Below are 22,892 nucleotides of genomic sequence, written 5' to 3' on the forward strand. Positions count from 1 at the left end.
GGACAATTGTATTTTCAGGGCAGGGTAATTCCCTCCTCTAGTTCCTTGTAACAGAAGTATTTGATAAGTATTTTTCTCTGTTTTACTTTGTAGATAAACCCCTACTAATCAAAAAATATGCATATCCTGAGGAGAAATTGAATTCCTCTGTCTGATCCTCCTATTGACAAAATGATAGAAACAGGAATATGCAGCTGCTGATAACATCTCACTCCCATTTATATTTAGGTTTTATCCAAAGCATTTTTAGACGGTGTTGTGGCACACATTACTTTATCTAATATTTTTTTCACTTTCTGATACTGTCATTACTGAATTATGATCTGATAAGCACAGCATAAGACTGATGAACATCCTACAGGATTGCCTGATGCCTGATTGCAGGATGTTTTTCTTAAAGATTTCTGAAAACTGTCAGGCAGCTATCACTTCACAGGAGTACGTGCAGGCAACAATCCATTTTTTAAGCTATGGCTTGACCAATAAAGAAGTGACATGGAATAGATATTAGTGATAGCTCAAACATAAGCAACTTAATCAATATTTTTCAGGTAGCTAAAAAAAAGAAAAAAAAAAGCCAGTACTGCCTAGTCATCTTAGTAAGTGGAAGAAATAAAGAGTAGCTGGTATGCATAATAACTATGGAAGACCTAAAAGACTGTATATGGAAAAAGGATAAGTTTCAAAGAACTGGCAAATACCACCAATCTGTCTTCCAATGTTATATATTGCAAATCAGAAGGCAGATAGGGTTAGTGGTATGTTACCAGTTGGTCACGGAACAAAAATCGGAATTTAATTTCAAAAACTGAACTGAATTTAGATTCAATACTGGATCTGAATCTGGTCTTGAAGAAGTAATAAAAACTATTTTAGAGTGTTTTTTATTAGTAAATCAAGTTGAGATGTGTAAGCATGTAAGCAAAATCTACATCTTTACTCAGAAAGACACTTGCCTGGTGCAGAGCCTAGAAGCAAAGGCAACTAGAAGGAAAGTTTCAGGTGTTTTTTCCTTCTTCTGTGAAAATATTAACATATTCTATGCTTCTAAGCCCCAAGAAAACATAATTAGGCTATATTAAATTATACAGCAATTATGCATTTGGTTTTTACGCATACCTTTTAAGGCTGTCTGGGTGTTCCATGGCTATTTAAGAAAAGGGGCACATACAAATTAGAAATTATTGTGGCATCATTATAAATCATTGTGCAAATTATTATGCTGTTAGTGTTAATCAATAGACAGGCATGTCCAGATATGGTCTTAGAAGTCCAGCTGGTCTTAGAAGTCCAGCTGAATATAAAACAATAATGAGCAGTAGATTGCTAAACTCAGTTATCATAACAGTATTATTTGTAAGAAAGTGGGGAAAAGATCCTCAACAGAACAACTCACAAAAAGTTGAAGTAAAATACCCATTTCTCATTATGCAAAAATATATGGACAGAAGTAATTCAAATGAGGTATTGTTCACATTTTGGTAGAGAAATTGACTGTTCTTTGAGAGTTCTTTAACACAACGCTTTGGGGAATTAAGACAAAGTTAGTGGTGAATATAACTTTCTATTAAGCAATTTTCTTTCTCAGTTGTGCACAACCACTTACGAGCCAGAATATAACAGCTCAACCAAACATTTACTTGAACCCCTCTGAAATGTACTAAGAAAATTCTGATATTACTGCAAGACTTAGAGAGAAAAAAAGACAACGCAGAAAGAAGAAAATTGATATGGCAGCTACCTTTTTGCATTCCCTTAATTTCTTCTGCCACATGGAGCGAGCAATAGGAATGCTCTTGCTGTCAGTTACGTAGCAGCTGGCTGTGATGACGTGGTGGAGTGCAGTCTTCTGGCTCATAGCTTGAAGAACTCGCTCAACATGACGGAGGGAAACTCCAGCCTCTCTGTGTATGCCACCGCTAACAAGCTGCATTGTGCAAGGTACCAGAGCAATCTGTCCAGCACAGTAGAGAATATCGCCAACCTAGGAGAGAATCAAACCAAGTAAATAAGATTCTGGGAATTTACAGAAGACAAGGGAAGCACCTTTCTCTCCTCCAGCTAGTTTCCTTCAGTAGTACTGTTCTTTGCCATCATTTGTCACAAATGGAGCAAACATGCCAGTCTAAGGATAATTTTTTATAGGGATTTAACTACAACACAGAAACACAGCACTACAATAAACTGTAACCCAACAGTTAATGCATGGATGTATGTGTCAGCTCAAAACAACAATCTGATGTTCTGGACTGTTATAGCTGCTGGATCACACTGATGCCCCAACATGGTTAAATATGTTCTTGTTTTCTTTTCTTATGAGTGATGATGCACATTATCTTTGGTTCAATGCTATTTTTTAATCTTCTATGTCTTGAGCTTTGTTTTATATAAAACCATATAAGAAAGTATCAGTACGTATCTGTAACATCTTTAGTAAACTAATTTAAAAATACTGTAAAAAATGTACTTGCAGAACACCTAAATGATTGTGTATGAAAAAAACGGGATGATATTCCACCAGAAGGAAAAAGCAAATTGCAGTCTGAAAATAAAATGCTGAAGAATTCTACTTGAACAAAGAGATGGGTCACCTTTTGAAAATGGAATTAAATGGGTGGCCAGATTTACTACTGCAATGCAGTTACTTTGGGCTTATTTTCCAAAATCTTCCTGGCAACACTCTGAAGACCTACTTTTTTTAACAGCAGCCAGCAAAGGAAACATTTATCCTTATTATTCAGACATCTCAAAGACTTTTTTATAAAATCTTAATGTAAATATGAAAACTTTTCATCATCTTATGCTGCACTTCTCTAGAACGTCTGTGCATTTCCTAATCAGTGAAACAGTAAATTTTATTCACTATCAAAAGAAAACTAAGTATAGAAGTGGGAAGTAAGGTGGGCGTAAGCAGCTTTGAAGTCAGCACAGGAAGAATTTTGCTAGGAGTAAAGACAGAGAAAATGGACTGTGAAAGAAATCTTTCAGAAGAATTTTGCAGAACTTACTGTATAAACTGTAAAAACTCCTCAGAATTAAGAATAATTAGAAAAGAAATCTGTGTCCTAGAAGACATGGCAATCAAACCATGTGACAGACCCATATGCAACTCCAAATCTGTCCTCATAACTGTCTGTGTCTCACAAAAGACTCACACATGTAACTATTGGAAGAGTATCTTACACAATTTGGCATACAAGTTCTATGATTAGCAGCTGAAGAGGGGGAGGAGGCAGAGAGGAAACAATATATCAACTGACACACATCAACTATTTAAATGGTTTAAAATACCTGAAATATTGTTTGATAATGCTATATATAATCCTGAATTTGGAAAAAATATATGAAAGCAATATTTTGGTTTATAGGAACAAATGGTCTTTTTTTTTTTTTTACAGCGCTATTTTAAAATATGTGCCACTAAAGAAGGGAGTCCAGCCAGCTACCAAGTGGCATACTGACAAGATGAGAAACAAATTCAGAAAGATATGATTCAGAGGGGCACAGGTTTGTTTTTAAAGCAAACCATTCATTTTCACCTCTGCAAAGTGAAATTCATGCATTAGTCAAAAACTCCAATGCAGGTAGTTTATACTTCTACAGAAAAAAAATCACACTGATGGTTTTCTTCCTTTTTTTCCCCTGTTGAGCTGCTGGTTTTCCATGCATCACCCATGTTAATTATTAGGTAGACAGAAGAGCTGTTCAACCAGTTCACTTCCCCTATTCTTGAACAGATTGTTTGAGACATAATATGAATACTAATTAACGATAAAATATCTGTCAGTGTTTTGAAATACAGACCAAGATAGCACTTTCTTAAAGTATTCTGGACAGTTCTGATACAATTAACCCCACTGGTCAAAAGCAAGGTCATAAAAAAATCTCTGAAGGATTTGAGCAAAATTGGCACCACTTTTGGCTAAGATTCAGTGGGAATTTTGCAGAGTTTTTAAAAAAATCAATTGAAAAAATCCCTCTGTTCCTAACATACTTGTTTGTATCTTAAGATGCAATTAATAGAAAAACAGTGTTCCCAACAAGCCACCATGTTATGGAAGGGTGGATGCAAGGGGAAAAGAGGGGAAAAGCATAAAAAAATGGCCACAGATTTGCAGCAACTGTATTTCAGGGGGACATAATTTAGAATAAGGGAAGGAGGAGGGGCGTCTTTTCTCTTTCCCAGTGACTCGGTCATAAAAAGCAAGCATAAATAATCAGCAAGGACAAAGCAGCAAACCAGTACAAACACTGTTTTAGCAGATTTCAAGACGTTGTCTCTGGAATATTTGAAGCATTATACAGAAAATTTTTAGCAGAGTAAAAGGCATTTAAAACAGGGAAGTCATCATACTATCTTGTTCACAGTACTGAAATCTTACAAGAGGAGCTGTCACAATGTATGGTGTCAGTACTTGTGTTGTGAAAGTGTTCTGCAAAACCCTGCTAGAACCTTGCAACAGTTTATCTTTTGGAGCATTTAGGAGGATAACAGAAGATCTTTGAGGGTATAGATTCACAGTGTATCGAGCCTAGAGGACTTGCGTTACACAGCTCAGCATAGAAACAAAACTGTAATACAAAAGATCTATATTGATCCCTAAAGGACCCGTATGTATATAGTGGATGTCTCACTGGTGATCTGATTTTCACTGCAGACCATACACATATTTCCAGTGCTAAAATTTCAATAAAGACTTGAACCAAAGAAAACCCAGAAAACTCAAGCTTCATACTGCTGAGATGCTCACTTGTACAAATTTATTTTCAATATAGTTTCATGGCAGTAAGCAGGTTATAAATGGGGCCTCATGTGATTCCACATTTCTTCCCTTTTTATTTTCATTTGTATCATTGCAAGTTAAATGGAAGGTGAGTCCTTATAAGTTAACATAATAGTTTAGCAGCTGTTTTGCTCAGTTGGCACAACTGTAAATAATCAGGGGAGTTCAGTGGACAACCAGCACCTCAGAGGATGCAATGCATGCTCTCATGGGTAGAAAGCTAAGAGATTATTCGAGAATTACTAGTTTTCACAGTGTAGCTGTCTTGCAGGGGTAAGTATAATTCAGACCTAGGGCACAGCTTATACCAATGCAAGACTGTATAGCAGCTTTTGTTTTTCTAAGGTGCTTTCACTTATTAGGAAAACAGAAGGAAAGCATCTATGGTATCATGGAACGGAACAGCGAGAAGAACTGACTCCGTGCCACTTCAAACTGTCCTATCCCATGAAAAAGTTTTTAAAAGTATTCTAAGTTACCAAAAACACAACATATCTCCCGTACACACATATATATGTATATGTATGTATCAGGAAAAGAAACAATGACAAAACCAGACTTAACATAAGGTCTAACTTAAGATGGTAATTAGAAAGCTGCAATTATTGTTGCCTAGAAAGAAACAGAAGCAATAGGATACCTATAGATAGGCACTGACTTGTTTCTTTTTCAATTAAAGGCCAAGAGCAACACAGAAAGTTTATGAAACTGTTCCTGGTGGTATTATTAAGACTTGCTAGTGATTAACTGACAATATAAAAATTGCTGGAAACTTCTAACAGAGGGATCTCAAACATTCACCCACAGATACTTTGGCAAATGCTAATAGTTGCACCACAAACACATGTTTCTTGGAAGGACGGAGTCAATATGCAATCAGCCAAATCTTTGTTATGAATGCAGTTTGGTGTCTGAGTGACTGCTGCCCTTTAACAGGTCAGGATGCACGAAAGGTTCAGTGACCCCCTGACCTAACAGTGACACAGCCCACCATTAGGCTCAGTCAATGTAAATAAGCAGAACTGACAACACACTAATAGGCTGCCTCTGGTCAGCCACGGGTACCTCTGACCTTAATGAAGACCTAAATCAATTAATACTTGAGGCAATAAAGACCTCTGGCTGATTAAGTTAGATAGAAATAATCTTTTCTAACGGGATTAAAGCTGCAAGGTGGTGAACTTTTTATTCAATATATGATAATCCTTTCTTCCTAGGGCCCTCTTATTTTAGATAATGATGGCAAAATTGCTTTTTGCAATGTGAAATCTTTCATTCAACTGACTATATGAATAAAGTTTTAAAGGCATTGTTTAGACAACAGTAATTGAAAAGCTTTGAGTTCACACTATGAAAACAAATTGTATCTAACATGATTCAAATACACCCAACTTTTAATGTAATTCACATGTTTTTTCTTGAACTGTTACAAAACTGTAGTCTACAAATTCCAGGATTGACTTCATAACACATAGTTCAGTTTGATACAGGTTTTCTTCTGAGAAAAAATGTGCAGTTGTCAGTAGCTAAAAGATGAAGGATATATTCCTAAATTATTATTATTAATAATATTATTATTGTTACCTTTGACCAAAAAAACCCGACATTACTAAGACTCCACATATAGCTTAGTCAAATGTTTTCACATCATACTCAAAACTTCAGAACTTCCCTTTGAATAAAATAATCTTTTTTCCTAGTTAGGTCAAGAAAGTATAATTAATCAATACAAATTAATCAACAGAATACTATGGCTATTTTATTGAACTACCTGTAATATTTCCACAGTTTTTAGGGTTTTATAATTTAGTTTTCAGATGCTGTGACTCCATTTTGCTAGTTCTTATTTTGGGATAGATGTTTCAATATGTATCTGATCTCCTAAGTTACAAGACTACAAAACACTCATCATTTTGTATTGCTCTTCACTATAAAGGTTTATTTTATCAATGTGTGTTTTAAATTTTTGTCTTTGAACTTAAATATTTGTGTGTTGAAAATCCATAGAACATTTTTTTTAACAAGAAGTGAAATAGTACAGCAATTTCATGGATGCCAACCTAGGCTGTATTTTTTTTTCCTCTGCAGTTCAGGAAAATTAAGATACATCATCCCACACAGTCATATTTGACATTGAACACAGTGTCATAACACTAGCAACACACCTAAAACTTTTGTGCATTTCCTAATTTAAATGATACCAAAGAGAAGTATCATGTCACACAGTACACAAACACTGAGCAGCACAAAACCTGGCAGTTCTTTAAACTCAACAGTGCATCTGAAGAAGCCACAATACTGTTATGAATACTAAACCAACATAATGAATATCTCCTAAACATACTCTATACTTCCCAATTGTAAACACCTCTGCAATCCTCTAAAAATCGAGTAACTCAAAATGAGCTTTTTGACAGTGCTGGATTTACAGCAGGCAATCTAATCTAATACATTCCTGAAGGTCTGTAGTACCTTGAAGTTTAACAAAATGCTAAATGCACAGACCTGAGAGGGACGATCAGGTCAAAAACTTAAGAGAAGGTGAGATCAAAGTCTTAGCTTGAAAATAATCTTTTAAAAACTGTTCTAACCTATCACAGAAAATTGTAATATTTGCATACATACTTTTGGAAATGTGTTGGTTGTTTTTAAATCTTGATCAATGTCAAATCTATTTTATTCTGCTCTACAACTGACAGAAATAAAACCCACACACTTCTGATTTACAGAAGACAAAGACTGAAAAACTGAAATTTTCACTAAGAAAACCCACCTCAAAAACTGTCATTCGTATTCCAAGGGAGTATTAGACATAAATCAAAAATAAATGCAGCTTTTAAAGTCAGAACCTGTAGTTATAAACATCTAGAAAGATTCCAATAAAGGTGGGTGAAAAAGCCTTGCCATCTAATACATCCATGTGGACATGATAGACAGCTAGTCTGAAATCTTCTCCATGACTCTTGTTTTAGTCAACTTGGAATCTCCACTAGAGAGAGAGGAAATGAACAAAATTGAGGTAAAAATATTCTTTACTCAATACGCATATTTTGGCCCATGTGCTGTACTAGTGCCCATGGTATATATTTTTCCTTCATGGAAAATTACAGAAGACAGCTCAAAGACTTAATGCCATAGATGATAAACTGTTCTCCACATTTAGAAGGGTGCTTTTTCCTAAATATAAAAAGAGCAGTCTTCCTACTTTAAAATGAGCAAGCTAACAAGAGTATTAATCTTTGATGCATTTCTTCCTTGGGACAGTGGAATTCTAGTCTTCATGACTATTAATCTGCCACCTTTTACAAAGCCTACCATTCCTCTCAAGCTTTTGAAAAAAATCACAAGTTCTCACACAACCACATTAGCAAATCTGCCAACTGTGAAAAATTGCAGAACACTCAGCTTTATGAACATACCTTATCTAAAAAATGGAGTAAAACCTCCAGACTGATTAACACTTCCTCATTTATTATTCATATCACTTCAAATAAAGAAGCCAAACAAAACAAATTTTTTAAAAATGTACTCAGATGAGTCGGTTCCTAACAATTGGGGTTGGGATGGGGAATGATACACTTAAATTGGTATTTACTAGAAAAACTAAAGGCCTTGTCAGGGTCCAGACAAACAAGGTAGGAAAGACTAGTATCCAACAGTGTAAAGTGAGGGAAAGGACTCAACATACACATGAACTCTTAAGCAATGGATACCACATTTTTAGAAAATGCACATTATATCCACTGCAGGTGATTATGTTTTTTAGTGAATTATATGCAGAGATAATAGAGGATAATAGTTATAATTCATATGGATTCTTAAAATATCTGATAAGGCATATCTGGAAATTATTTTTTAACTCTCCTAATTATAAATGCTGTTAACTAGCTGATAGTCTGTAAGGAGAGAGTAATGAAAATGCCAATGTAACTGAAGTGGGGTGCCGCAGGGATTGGTATTAGGCTTGATTTTGTTTAACATCTTCATTAAGTCACTGGAAGAAGGGATTAACAGCATGATAATGAAACCCACAGAGGATACTAAATTGGAATGTGCACCAGTAGAAATAATAAAAATGGACTCAGATAGGTTTGAAATAAAGGCAGCAAATAAGAAAACAAGACAGCTTAGGAAAAATGAAAACTCATGCCAGAACATATGGCAAAAATATTTTGAAATACAGATATTCAGAACAAGGGAGAAAACTTGACTGAAGAACTGCTGAACAGTTTATATTAAAACATAACTGCTTTTTACTAGAAACACATTCAGTATAGGACAAAAGAAGATGCAGTCTCTGTTCTGACATTGGTCTAATCAAAGACTAAAATTTGTTAAAAATCCCCAAACTGGTATCATAACCTTTACAAAAAAGTATGATATGGTTTCCATATTTCAAAAGGAAGTCTGTAAAAGAAAGGTGATATCAAAGCTTCAGATGATTCTTCAGAGCTAATGAAGTCCTTTTTACCAGAAGTTTTTAGATTTGATCACTAACACTGTTTTCCAGTTTATGGCTCAGCATAGCAGCATTCAAATTATGATAAGCATCTTAATCTGCCAGGGTAAAGATGTAAAACTTAAAACCCCCCTGTTTTTACTCTCTTCTGCAAAGTGGAAATTGTCTACAACTTACATGAGGTTACCTAAGTATTTATTTGGGGTTCCCACACAGTTCACTTGTGGTTTTACTATTTAATCCTAAATTTGTTTTCATAATAGCTTTAAAAAGTATCACCAGAGAAAGATATAGCTGGCATGTTCACAAGACAATCCTCCCTCCTCGATTTCTACATTTTTCTCTACTCTTAACAGTTCTAGGGAACTGAATAGCACATAAAGGAGACAGGTTACAAGGTAACTGTATCCATACACACACTATCTAAAGGAAGAAAAGACAAAAGATCAAGTGATGTGATACGTGTTTGTATTACAGACTTTGTCTCTTCTACTTTTATCCTTAAACATGCATACTTAGAAAGGAATCTTGCAATAACCTTCCCACATTAACTGAAGCTTCTGCTGACAATGTCCACTTACAGTAAACTAAATCACCAGTTCAACTATCACTGCAGTGATAAAGCAGTCCAAGAAAGCACAGTAGAAATTTCTAGATTTAAGTTTCTATTAACAATAAGGGTGCTGCTGCTTACGGCTGCTGATCTGTTGTGGAATTCAGCATCCAAGGAGAATCAAGACTGCAGTCATAAAATCCTATAAAGAGTGTGTTGGTTTTTTTCCCTTTCCTACCTGTCTACAATCCTTATTCATGCCAACTGTCAAAAGTTTAATGTGATTATAAACAGAAGAGGGACAGCTAGGCAGAGAAAATACTCTGTACTGAAAAGTGAAAGCTGTTCATCACACGACAGTAATTCACAGTGTATGAAACACATTAACACCGTGACATTCTATTCTTACAGAAAAGATTTTGTTCCCAGCCTTCACTTGGCTTAATACTCTTATGCGAAATACGCCGTTCATGATTGTCACTGGCTACTTTAAGGTGGTTTGTGATGACTGGGAGATGGGAAAGAAGCAGTTGCATAAAACCAAGCACCAGATAACCAAAAACAAGTTAACTGTAACTACAGTAAGCTAAAAGTAATAGTTCTCATTCTAGCCATAGAGTGTGGTTTTGGTTTGTTTTTTTTTTTTTTTGCTTTTACCTATTCTCTATGTATAACTAGTCTCACATGCATTTTACTTACATCTATGACTACCTAAGCAATAATCAACATTAAAACAGCTCGTATGTATGTTTGTAATGTATGACATGTTTGTAATGTATGTTTGTAATGTATGACAAAGATTATTTAGTGCAGAAGTCCAATTTATAATAAGTATATCCACCATTTCCAAGTGGAAATGAAAGGAGATTTGTTTGTGCAGCTAGATGTACCTGTACAATACACACAATAGTAAAGCATATAATATATAACCTACATGACATACAGTATTTATCACAATCCTCTACTTATTTATTCGTATTTCAGTGATAATACTTCCTTAAATAGCAGAATATCTTTCTCTAGGGATACATCTTCCAATGCAAATTTGTAAGTCAAGTTCTGATTATACTTACAGAAACTGAACCTTTCAACAAAGATCCACATATATACTTAATATTGTTGGCCAAACTAATGTCGTATTACCTTTTCCGCATCATCAATTAAACAAAAATTGACAAAGAAATGAGTTTGGGTGTTAGGGACTCCATGGTATCAGCTGCAAAATCCTGCTAAATCCAGCAGTACAGCAAGAATTCTGTGCTCTGAGCAGTAAGATATGACCTGATCTATAAATTTAAAGAACTTGTAATTCCACAGTGATGATGTATTGTACATTCTCATGTAATCTGAATTACAATGTTTATGAAGTGCAATCCAAGAAACAAAATGCATCTGGAAAGGAATGCCTTTGTTAATGCATGCTATTATCTATCCTAAAATATAAAGATTCCTAACAAAAAAAAATAAAACCAATGGAAATCAGTGAAACACAACAACAATCTCAGAAATACACTAAATACGCTCATCCATTTTCACAACTTTTTATCTATTGTATGCTTAAATACTGACCTTTTATCAGAATTGCAGTGTGGACAACATCCTTATATAAAGTATCATTAAATTCCTAACCATGCAATGAGGCAGAGTTTTCTATGGAGCTTTCACTTAGATCGGCAGCACTTCAAAACAAGAACTTTCCTTTTGACTAAGTGGTAACTTGCATTTAAAAATTGAATTTCTGTAACAAATTTTTTTTCTGTTTAATTCTGTTTCATAATTAGATTATAACTGTATTAAATTATATTCTATACAGTAATACATATTCATCTGGGTACGGAGTTACTATCTCGCATTATACATTTTTAATTTTTTTTCTGGGGTAGTTTTTGGTTTTGTGTATCTTCAACTTGTTCCTTTTAGTACTCATTTTCATGGAATTTTCTAAGTGGTTTAAAAGGATAAAAGTTGAGAACTGGAAATTGCAATATATTGACAGTGTATTAGTAAGTAAAAAATTACCAATAAAATACGTATCTCATGTTGTGCCATTCAAGCCGTAATCATGTTTCCATCCATCTTATATCACAAACCAATTTCAAGAATCAGTGCCTGCAAATTTACTATGTGCTTAGCCCTTTTGTTTGCATTATTAACAAAGTAGTTATTTTGCTAGCAAAAACTAATTGGAGAGTCAAGCCCTCTGATACAAAAATGGATAGAAAGCCAAGTTTTGAAACTAAAAAGGGCTAAATAAGAGGAACGGAGGGGCAGACTCCAGCAAAGAATAATCCAGCAATTAGGTTAATCAGCTGCAATATTGCCGAGACCCAGGTTCAAATCCCTTCTTTAGTATTTTCTTCTTAGTATTTTCCTTTTTTCCTGATAATGACAGTGCTGTTGTGAAAATGGGCACTCCAGGAAGCACATCTCTTAACATCTTCTACTGGAACTGTTCTAATTTGTTTAAATAAATTCATGATCTTAGATAATACAGGATGGCATGATCCTGCTCTACGATGAAAAGTATTAGTTATGATGTGCAAAAGCTTTACAATGAACACTATATCAAAACTGATACATATCTGATTAGGATTTCTATCTTCATAGTCTAACATTATACAAAAATTACAAGCATTCTAAACTGCTATGAGATGGTCATTGTTACCTTACAGTTTTTGAAATGACAAACATTTAACACTATAAAAGATACTTAAGATAAGCCTTATACTACAGAACATTCAGACAGATAACTCTGTATGAACAGTTTTTGTGCAATATTTAGGCTACTTCAAAAGACACAAGATGACAAAATAGAAATCATGTTGGGGACGGAATTTTTACCACATTTTTAAAAAGAAATTAAAAATGCTTACACAAGCCTAATGTGAACACGAGATGGGATCAAGAAGTTCTCTTGGATGTATAATAGTTAAAACTTAAGCACAGAAATGATGAATTAGAAACAATATTGATGGCATTATTATCAGAAAATCTTTTAACTGTTAATTTGAATTTTACAAATAACCAGTAGAGTATCTCTTCAAAAACAGAGGCTCTATCAAAGTCTACAAATCATGCTGAGAACAGTTTAAATATCTAATATTGCTTTTTGAGTCAAGAGAAATTATAGGTATGTTACTGAAAACATAACCTTGGATGACAATGCAAATGTCTAATATTTTGCTTGTTCAGCCCAACAGAATGAGCTTCTAATATTCAGCTAAACAGTGCACAGTATTCAAAAAGTATGCAAAAAAGGCCAAAATCTTCAGTGATGGAAATTGTGTCATATAAATTTTGCATTCTATTTATATGACATAAAGATTGAAGTTGCACGACTTGACCGTTCATCTACCAGTTTTAGGTCATGTTTTAGGGTTTTGTGACAAGACTGGGTTCTGTTGTGAAAAAAAGTCTGGCCTATGTTCAATTAGCATGAATTATTTGTTACGAAGTCCAGTGAGGTATAGCTAGCACACAGCATCTTTCAGTGTGATTCCAGAGTTCATGTTTGGCAGTGTAACCGCTCACAGCATTTGACTCCAAACCTCAGGGTTTCTGACATTCAGATCTCAGTGAGTTAACTCATATAGCTCTCCAACAAAAAACAATTACATGTTTTTGCAGAAAACCTATCACATGCTGATAGCAAATAATTAAATGTTCAAACCAAAGAGAAATGAACTGTTTCTGTGATGTATGTTTTGAACTTCTAATAGCTAATCTGATTCTTCAGAAAAATAGCTGTGCTACAATTGGGAAGGGCACTAATGGGGAATGGAGAAGGGTAGAAAAGAATAATGCCTGTAATATGAAGAAAGGTGGAGAAAAATAGTTATTCCAACTGGTATTTTTATTTCTTGATTTTATTGCTAACTCAGGGTGTCATGGATGTTTATGTAAAGGAATGTTTTTCGCTGTATACCCTGGCCTTGTAAGGTGATGTAATGCTTTGATTTTATGCAGACTTCAGTAAAAGCATATATTGCACCTTGCAGGACTAAGCCCTGTATGCAGAACAAGATAATAGTGAAATATGCCCTTTAAAACATCATCAGAGAACAATAAATCAGCTCAACACCTTTCGAACACAGGAAATCGAGAGTTAACCAGTGTACCAATTTTAATTTTTTTTTAAAGGAGGAATAAATCTGCTATAGGGAGCTGCTTTGATAGACCTTTGAAGGTCTTCAAAACTCTTGCTAATATGTTATTCTCTAAAAAATATTCCCATAATTCTGCTGTCTCCCATAATTCCTTGCCTCGAGATTCATCTGTCAACTTTGATGCATCTTTTAAAGTACCCCTCCAAGCCTAAAAACCATGACTACAGACCACAGAAGAGAACTCTTTGCTTTGAAACTATCTGATCAATCAGAAGATCATTTACCTGCAAGCATTATTTGGTGAAGCTAAAGCGGCACATCAACCAGCAGCATCTGAAGGCTGAGGCAGCAAAACGTCAACAACAAATTGTCATTGGCATTCCATTTATGAACCTTCAAACAGCATCAGATCTTTTCCATGGGAAACCAGATCAGGTCAGACTGGAGCTGAATATTTCTTAACAAGCTAACCATCAAAAGAACTTACGTTTTGAATAAAAAGGCTATCATTTGTTGATTTGAATATCAAAGGGATCCACTGCAAACTCCCAGTCTAGAAAAACCTCCCTAAGCTACACCAGACAGGTGTTTAATAATCTATTATTAAGGCACTATTTTAGGTTACTCAGAATCATAAAAAATAGCTGTAACTGTGAAGCTGCAAATGGGACTGCACAAAGAAATGAATGCTATTAACATACTATTAACAATTCAAAAGAATGAGTTGACATACCAATCAAACTTGTTAATTGACTGTCAATGGCCTGTCCCTGAATATACAACATGACTGCATTATATATTTCAAATGCTGACAGGAAGACAGTTTCATTTGCATTAACTTCATAAACTGATCAACAACCAAACTGCCACATACATTTATAATGGGAAGCTGAATCATTTCAATATTCATGCAGCTCTGTAATTGTAAATTAGGTGCTGGCAAACAATACAATACTGTACGTACTCTAAAATATCCTAAATTTCTCTGACCTACTTTCTTTTTTATTTTAAAAGAGCAGTGGAAAAAAGTTGTCTCTTACGGGGACGATTATTTCATTAATTTATGGTTCATGCCTTAGGCAAAATTTGTTTGCAACCTAGTTTGCAACCATTGTTTATAACTCTAGATGGATAACTGGTCCACGATATATGAGGCACACAAGGTGATGTAAAATTTTTCTTGCTTTAGTTCTGTGAAGCGTAAATATCATTAAAATACAGAGTAAATCTGTAAAAAAAGCAAAGTGAATGAAAATATGTACTTTTTCCTTGCTATGACACAAAGCAGATGACAGCAGCGAAACCACTGAAACTTTCTAATTAGACATTGAAACGTGTAATTTAAAATGGAAAGTACTGTTCTTGCACATCCTTTCCTATGTCCTAGAATTTACTGCCCTCAGAGGTCCTTTTCCATAGGAAAGTATGTTTCCTAAAAATATCTCATAATTACACCCATTCAGTTTCATTGGGATTGACAGTGATAGTAGCTGAAATGGCTGTGATAGTGCTGCCATTTTAGCCAAATGGTTAGTCAGACATACTCTGAGCAAAGTCACAAAACATAGGAGTTGAGAGCAGAAGTGCTTGTGGCGCTTCCATATTTCTGCACATATTTATCTAGCAGAAATGACCAAGGGTTGATAATAGTAGGAAAATGACACAAAGAATTCCCAACAAAAGGCATAGGCAAACATTCTTAATTTTTCTGGTTATTGTCCGATCCTGCAACACTTAATATCTTGCACTTCTGCTTGTTGAAAAATACAGTTCTATCTAAACTAACAGAGAAGCCTTCAAATGTTGTCATTAATGACTGCGTGCATGAATATCAATTTGTAAGCCCTAACCATATAAGGAAGATATGAAAGAAGAAATTTGTTTTTATTTGCTCTTGAAGTGCTATTGGCATATTTATCACTGTTTATATAGAAATAGTAATATCTCAGTCACTTTGAGAATCAGAGAAATAAAGCTTAACAGAAGTGTCGTCAATGAGGATTAAGTCATGTGGGTCTGAAAGTGTTCCACTGAAAGCTAAGCAGTAATTGATCAAAAATTCTGGAACTGTCAGGTCAGTCATGTTCCCTCTAAATCTATATGACCTGGAGGTAGTATAAGTTTTAAACATATCAACTGTAAATGCACGTTGTCTTCTTTTCCCCTCTTTTATTACTACTACTTTCACCGTGTCAATCCAACAGTCACTTCCCTGGCTTTAAAGTTATTGCAAGAAAGAGCCAAGCACTACACACCAGCATAACCATACAGATATGATATAAATGTCCAATAAATCTGCAGTCATGGCAATCTTCTCCTGCACTTCCTTTCAGATAAACAGTATCAGAGGACAATTTCTTTGCTATCTAGGTGAGCTGCTATATTTTAGATTTTATTATTTGTAAGACTGAGAAGCAAAAAATATTCACATTTATTGTTCTAGCAATTGAAGAGTAGAAAGACTAACAAATGGAAATAAAAAATCTTCAGAAAAACTGAATATAGGAGCCACTGGGGTGATGGCAGTCCCAAATCATCCTAACTGGTAATCATGAAAGATTACTTATACTACAAACTAGATATTAGCTTTGATATTTTCCCTGAAGTATAAGCTGAGTAACTGTCATACTGAATAACATCATATGATTGGTACTGCTAAGTTCATACACTGACAAAACAAGGATCATTAAAGCTTCAACATTCTTTCATATAATCAATGTAATATAAGCAGTATGTGATTAAAAACATTTAAGACATGAAAAGTGTCAAGGTAAAGAACAGCTCATTACTCAAAGGATGTAGCATCTATAAACCCAGCCACGTTTGAAGGAGTTGGTCATTTATTACTGCTAGCTAATAGTAATACACAGCTACAGCAAATTCAGTAATTCATGCTCCAAGATTTATAAACTTTGATCATAAAATATATACATATACACAGCTAAAATACATGCACATATAAATATTTCTGTAACAGAAATGGTGTAATGTATGTTCATGTTTCAAAAAGACACTTGATTAATTCTAAGAAGCTACAGTTTGTCTGCAGTGCTTCAAAATTTACATTTGAAATAGTGACATTCTAATTTACTCAAATAAACATTTTCAATGAAATTTTCATTATATTAGCTGAAATCTTTGTGACCCTAAATAGTGTGCGGCCAGCACACCTTTTTTAGGTAGGATAAAACCTCCTGTTCTTGGGAAGAATAAAACTTTCTATTATGCAGATCAAGTCTCATCCATGTGGGAAATGGTGCTTTCTTGAAGATCAGAATGAGACTAGAAAACTAATTTGGACACAAAACTTGATTATTACAGAACTCATGATCATTATCTTTTAATTGGAAGGCAGTCTTCTCAAACTTCGCTGTCTGTAGAAAGCTCACAAAACATTATGGACATTTTATAGGACAAAAAGGCTTAAGTCAAACAAGTATAAACTGCACTAGACCACTTGTTTTGTATGAGGATGGTGAGTATAAGAAATGTGTAACCAGTGTTTTTGCTGAATGCATTACTGTCAGTTGCTGCGTGATTAATGGCTAGATCAGGACTTTTATTATACTGTACCGCAGAGTTAGAGGGGTTCAAGCAAATAATCTCATTCCAAGTTCATAACAGAACAAGCAGCTTAACATAAACCTGTCTGCATTGTTATTTTTTACAGAAAAAAATGAAATGAACAAGTAAAAAATTATTGTAACAAATAAAGAATTTATTTTAGAAAATTTCAGTGGATGAAATGCCTAACAAAAATATTCTAGCTTACATTACAGTCCTCTTTCCACTCACACAGAAGACACACTGAATCACTATCACAGCTGTTAAAAAGAGTAAATAAAAATTTATATTAAATGGTTCACACAGTTTGATTGAAAAGAAGACCATATTAAAGGCATAAGGTGTTCCAAGTTCCTGAGCAGTTGTGCAATACCAGTCCTTATTTTGGATGTGAAACTACAACAATATTAACATTGGCTTATACTTCCTTTTCACATACAAGTGCCAAGGAGAGAGCAGGAGGAATAAAGAAGCAATTCCACAAAGCTAGAATATGCCTTGTATTAAAAACATAGTTCTAGTATTAGTCTAATTACTGAGAAACTAGGAGTAGCATAACCAGGAAGCTAATTTATCGATGATTTCAACTTCAGTTTTAGTATTACCACATAGAGAGACAAGTAAACACTCATATATACATAATATTAACATATCAGAGTTGAAAACTTAAGCACTGATGAGGAAATACCAAAAATTCAGGATACATATGGAAACTTCAGGTAGATTGGGTGATAAGTGAAATACAAAGGCATTTGCATTATAAATGTACATTTATATTTAGGAAGACGAACTTATTAGCAGGACATTTAGAGTTAGGACAAACACAGTAAAACAATCAAATTAACAGACTTTTGCAAAGTTTTATTCCTTAAATTTAATGTTAGAAGAATTTTTTTTTTTAAATCCTTATACTTTCTTGATATTGCTTTCCAATTGTTTTCCAATTATAATCTTCTTAATATATAAGGGATTTTTCCTGAGACGAATTACAAAAAGGCAAATTTGAAGTCTCTACCTGCAGCTACCTCTGATTTACATTACCTGGATCTGTAACACTTTTCTTCTGAAGACTCTGCAACTCACTGTATAGGTAAAGTGATTTTTAATTTTTTCTGAAATTTACTCAGCAATTATGGGAAGTAAGTGAACAACATATTTCAGCCCAGGGATTATTTTTTCTTAATTTATCAGGCATTTAAACGGATAAAGTTGGGAGAAAGGACATTTTGTAACCACTGAAAACTCACCATCATCCAATCTTCACCTAAATTTACACTTCATGCATATAATTCAAATTTATTGCTACCTTTTTAGAATTTAGGAAAAAAACAACCTTGCAGACTTGTTACTGTTACAAAGAAAGCTGGAACTTTGCACAGTGTGAGCCACAGGCAGAGTTGACTTAGATTCTTAAGGCAATTCCTCAACTACAGAATAAGATCTGACAGAATCTTTCACATGAGGGAAGGGCCTAGAAAGAAAATGTTTGGCAAATGTTTAGTAAGCCACTCATTTAAGGAATACTCAAAGCCTTTCCATCCCACTAGCAGAAGACTGCTGTGACTGTTTCTAGAGGACCCAGTACCAAATAAACATCTCTTATAATTCTCCCTTTTTAACCTTATGTGGTCTTTGTCCAAGGGCTGAGATCAATCTAGAAACTGTAGAATTTATATACATTGATAACATTTGTCAATGTCCCATTTAGCATGACTAATAAAATTTTAACAAAGTTAAACCAGCAGGAAATAAAATCAAGTGTGTCTCATCTGAGTGTGTGTCACAGAACACTTGCAACATTTGCAAGCCATTTGACCCCAACATGACAAAAAGTAAATCAACCATTATTCAGTAATACAGCTGCCCTTAGTGCAAATATATTATTTACTGCACTCATCCCAGCCTTCTCAGGAATCCCATCCTGGTCAATTATTATTATCACAATGCCCTTTCCACAGAGGCAGGGAACTGGCATGTATGCAGAGAAGTAAACAGAAGCCTCTTGTGATGGTGGATATACAACACTGCCAACCTTGCTTATTGGGCATTTGACCTTGATAGGAATTGTTCTGAGGTCAACCCTCAATCAGAGAAAAATCTTAACAATTTAGGGCTTTTAATTCCCCATTTTTCTAAAGCAAGAATGTCATTACAATTTCTTTCTTCATATATTTCTTCATATATATATTCATGACTTTTACTGCCATGAAATTAGACTATTGAAGAAGTCTGGCATGTTAGAGATCTCAAAGTGATATTGATCATCTGTATCAGCTCTGTTTGACCTTGGGTTGCTAAGACATTGAAGAGGAGCTCTTTCTCCTCGACAAGCTAAGAGGGTTTCTTTATATCATAGAAGTGCTGGGTTTGCCTGTCCTAACTGGAAAAATATGAATGAACCTAAAGATAATTACCTGTAGGTGCATAAAATGCATATATTAGATCTCAACAGGACTAGTCTGCTTTCTTGCACAAAACTAAGTATGCTATGGAATTTACAGTGTCTCACAATCAACTCTAAAACTTGATGCAACTGTGGTCCTGAAGAATTAATTATGGTTTTAATCAATCTCCATGCATACAAATGGCCGTTTTTCTAGAGTTCTGAGACTCCACAGAAAGAAAAAATAACAATGAGGGAAACAAAGTAACATAGTAATTTTCAGAAAAAAAGCCTAGTACAATTAAACAACTCGCCCAGGTCTAGAAAGGAAGCCTTGTATTTGAAACAGATATTCAGATGATTTTCAGTGAGCATCCCAAGATCTTTCAACCTTTCCCATCCCACCTTGCCCAGTTAGATCTTTTAGCCCAGACTGCCTGAATTAGCAGTAAAATAATGTATAGATGTCTAACATGAACCTAGTAATAGTCACACCATGTGTTTTGGAACATGGCAGGTGACATTCCTAATCAGATTACTTTCTTCTTTTATCCTCAAAAAGATAATCAGTTGTAATTTATTCAAGTAAAAGAAAAAGCATTTTAATTCACAGCAAGGATTTCATAGCCAGGAAGCTTTTCCTGAAGGATATGTGACTAATAGCTCTGGAGACTTAAACAGAATGTTTGTTTACAAACATCACCCAGAGCTCCTGGAAGTCACTCTGTCAGTAAAGCTTAAAGTTATTCTAGGGGGACACCAGAGTTTAGTCTCCAGGACAGCTGAGTCATTTGCTTCACAGCTGACAGAGTACTGCAGTGTAGTCTTCTGAAATCTCACAGTTAAGTCAAAATTGTTATGCATAATGAAAGCAGTCACCCAGTTTGAGAAAGGACATATTAGTTTTAAACTTTTTTATAGAATCACAGGAGAAGTAAACAAAGTTCCTACAATGATGAAGCCCCAAGCCTCGCAATATCCATGGATCTGACAGTGTGATCTCTGTGAGATACTACTGCACTGCTCATGCAACCTAAACCACTATGATGTGCTAAAATGAAAGCCCACAAGTAACATCAGTTCCTATTAGTTTGATTCTCCTAATACCTGAGGTTTAGAATCCATCACCTAAATAATACATAAAAATAACCTGTGAAAATACACACAATATTGTTGTCCAGTGTGTATCAAGCGTGTCTTAAGCAGAAATTAGATCTCTAAGTGAAAGACTATCACACCTGAAATTCCTGCCTAAAGTCCTAAGACTGCATGTTTTCATCCTAAGCTCCCCTCAGCATTTAAGGCCTTGCTTTTATGCATATGCTTCAGACCTGCCCATGCTAAACATCTCTGGACATTCCCTACATCTAAGTGGTGACATAACCTACAAATTATGAGTTCTCTAGCTCTGTGTCTTCTGCCACACTAATTTCACAATACATTAGTGTCATTGTTCAGCTGACTTTAAAAAACTTACTACAAGATATAAACAGGAGAAACCTGACCTAAAGTGTACTTCCTGAACTCAGTTCCATGGTTGAATTCTGTAGAGCAACACTGTCTTTGGTACAGTTGCTTTTTCAACTGGAACAAAAAATTGAAATAATCACAGACAATGAAATGAAAATTACAACTACAGCATCACCTAGTACACTGACATGGGAAAGTTTCACTTACATCTATACCTATAGCAGAAATTTAATCTCTTATTTTAAGTGAGTGCTATGAGGAATCTCTTTCAAACTAATAAAATATTTTCAGTTGTAAACACAGACTTCTTGAAATTATACATAGTCATCAATTAGCCTCTACATCAGTTAAAATTAGGATTTAATTATAAGTAGATCTCACATCTGTATGCCTCAGCCCACATTATAAAACAATAAATATCTTTAAAATATTTCAAATAATTCAAAAACATCCCAAATCTTTCAGTATACTACTGCTGAAAAGGACTGCAATTATGCTGAAGTTTTAAAGCTTTTTATAACTAATTATTATAACTATATAACTTGATCTGAAGGCCAGAGTAAAGGTTTAAGACAGAACAGAAATTTCTGGTTTTGCCTAACCATGAGCTTTTCAAAGTGAAGCTTAAAACCAGTATCTTTATGGAACTTCCATCTACTGTTTATTTTGTGAATATATTTTAAAGGCAATATATTTAATACCACTACATCTGAAATGAATATCTGTCTTTATTTAGCACTTAAATGGCTGTATTTTCATCACTTTTTTTGAGGGCCACAGTTGCATCAAGACGTATTGATAATCAAAATCTTAAATCAGGTAGCATACAGTAGCTATCAGAAAACCTGCAACATTAATACAGAATATTTTATATCTTCCTGTGAGAGAAATGGGACACTCAAACATGAAAAGATAAGCCTGAAAAAAAATGTAACTGAGATTTCTCATTTTTGAGCTATTATTAAACCCCTAAAAGCTAAATGTATTTTTTCTGAGAAAATAATCTCTCGTCAAAAACAATTCAGTAGAATCCCAGGTGATAAATTGTTGTTGAAAGAGAGTTGGTTTCCTATCTGAAATTCCTCTGAATCTTTAGAAGGCTCTGGACAGACCCTTGCAGTGATTCACATGCTGGTGTAAATTTCAGAAGTCTATGCAAGTCATTTGACTGGGAGGGGAGCAGACAGAAAAATCAGGTTGCATAAATAGACCTATCATTTTTTAACTTGGTTTTTTTTGACTTTCTTCTGTCCATAAATTTTATTCTGTATTTATGCATCTCCAGACATCTGGCAGCACATCCAGAGTAGAAACTTCACAAGCACTTGTGAATATTCACATCCCAGACATGTCCACAATACAAGTATGTATCAAGCTTATGATGCACACACAGAAGAGACTTCTACTGTAAGACTTCCCTAGAACATAAGAACTCTGCACATGATGGGAGTCCTTCAGGTTTATTTGAAGTTCTGAATTCTTTTTATGTGGTTGCCTTCAACTTGACCTTCACGCATATTTAGGGTGCTGAAAGGACTTGCTTAAAGAACTGCATTTAATTGAAAAATCTGTT

General features: G+C 34.6%; 1 protein-coding gene across 6 annotated transcripts in view; it reads right to left on the reverse strand.

The window, feature by feature from the left end:
* Nucleotides 1-22,892, reverse strand: part of DPH6 (diphthamine biosynthesis 6) — a 229,962-nt gene that overhangs the window by 91,030 nt on the left and 116,040 nt on the right. For all 6 annotated transcript variants that reach the window (XR_004240725.1, XM_032111720.1, XM_032111723.1 and 3 more), the window contains one exon: nucleotides 1,742-1,984. Coding sequence is in view for 5 of the 6 variants with exons in the window: in XM_032111720.1 (XP_031967611.1) it covers nucleotides 1,742-1,984 (243 nt within the window). In the remaining variant the exon portion in view is untranslated. The remainder of the gene's footprint in view (nucleotides 1-1,741; nucleotides 1,985-22,892) is intronic.

This window comes from Corvus moneduloides, chromosome 6 (assembly GCF_009650955.1).
Source record: "Corvus moneduloides isolate bCorMon1 chromosome 6, bCorMon1.pri, whole genome shotgun sequence".
Lineage (NCBI taxonomy): Eukaryota > Metazoa > Chordata > Aves > Passeriformes > Corvidae > Corvus > Corvus moneduloides.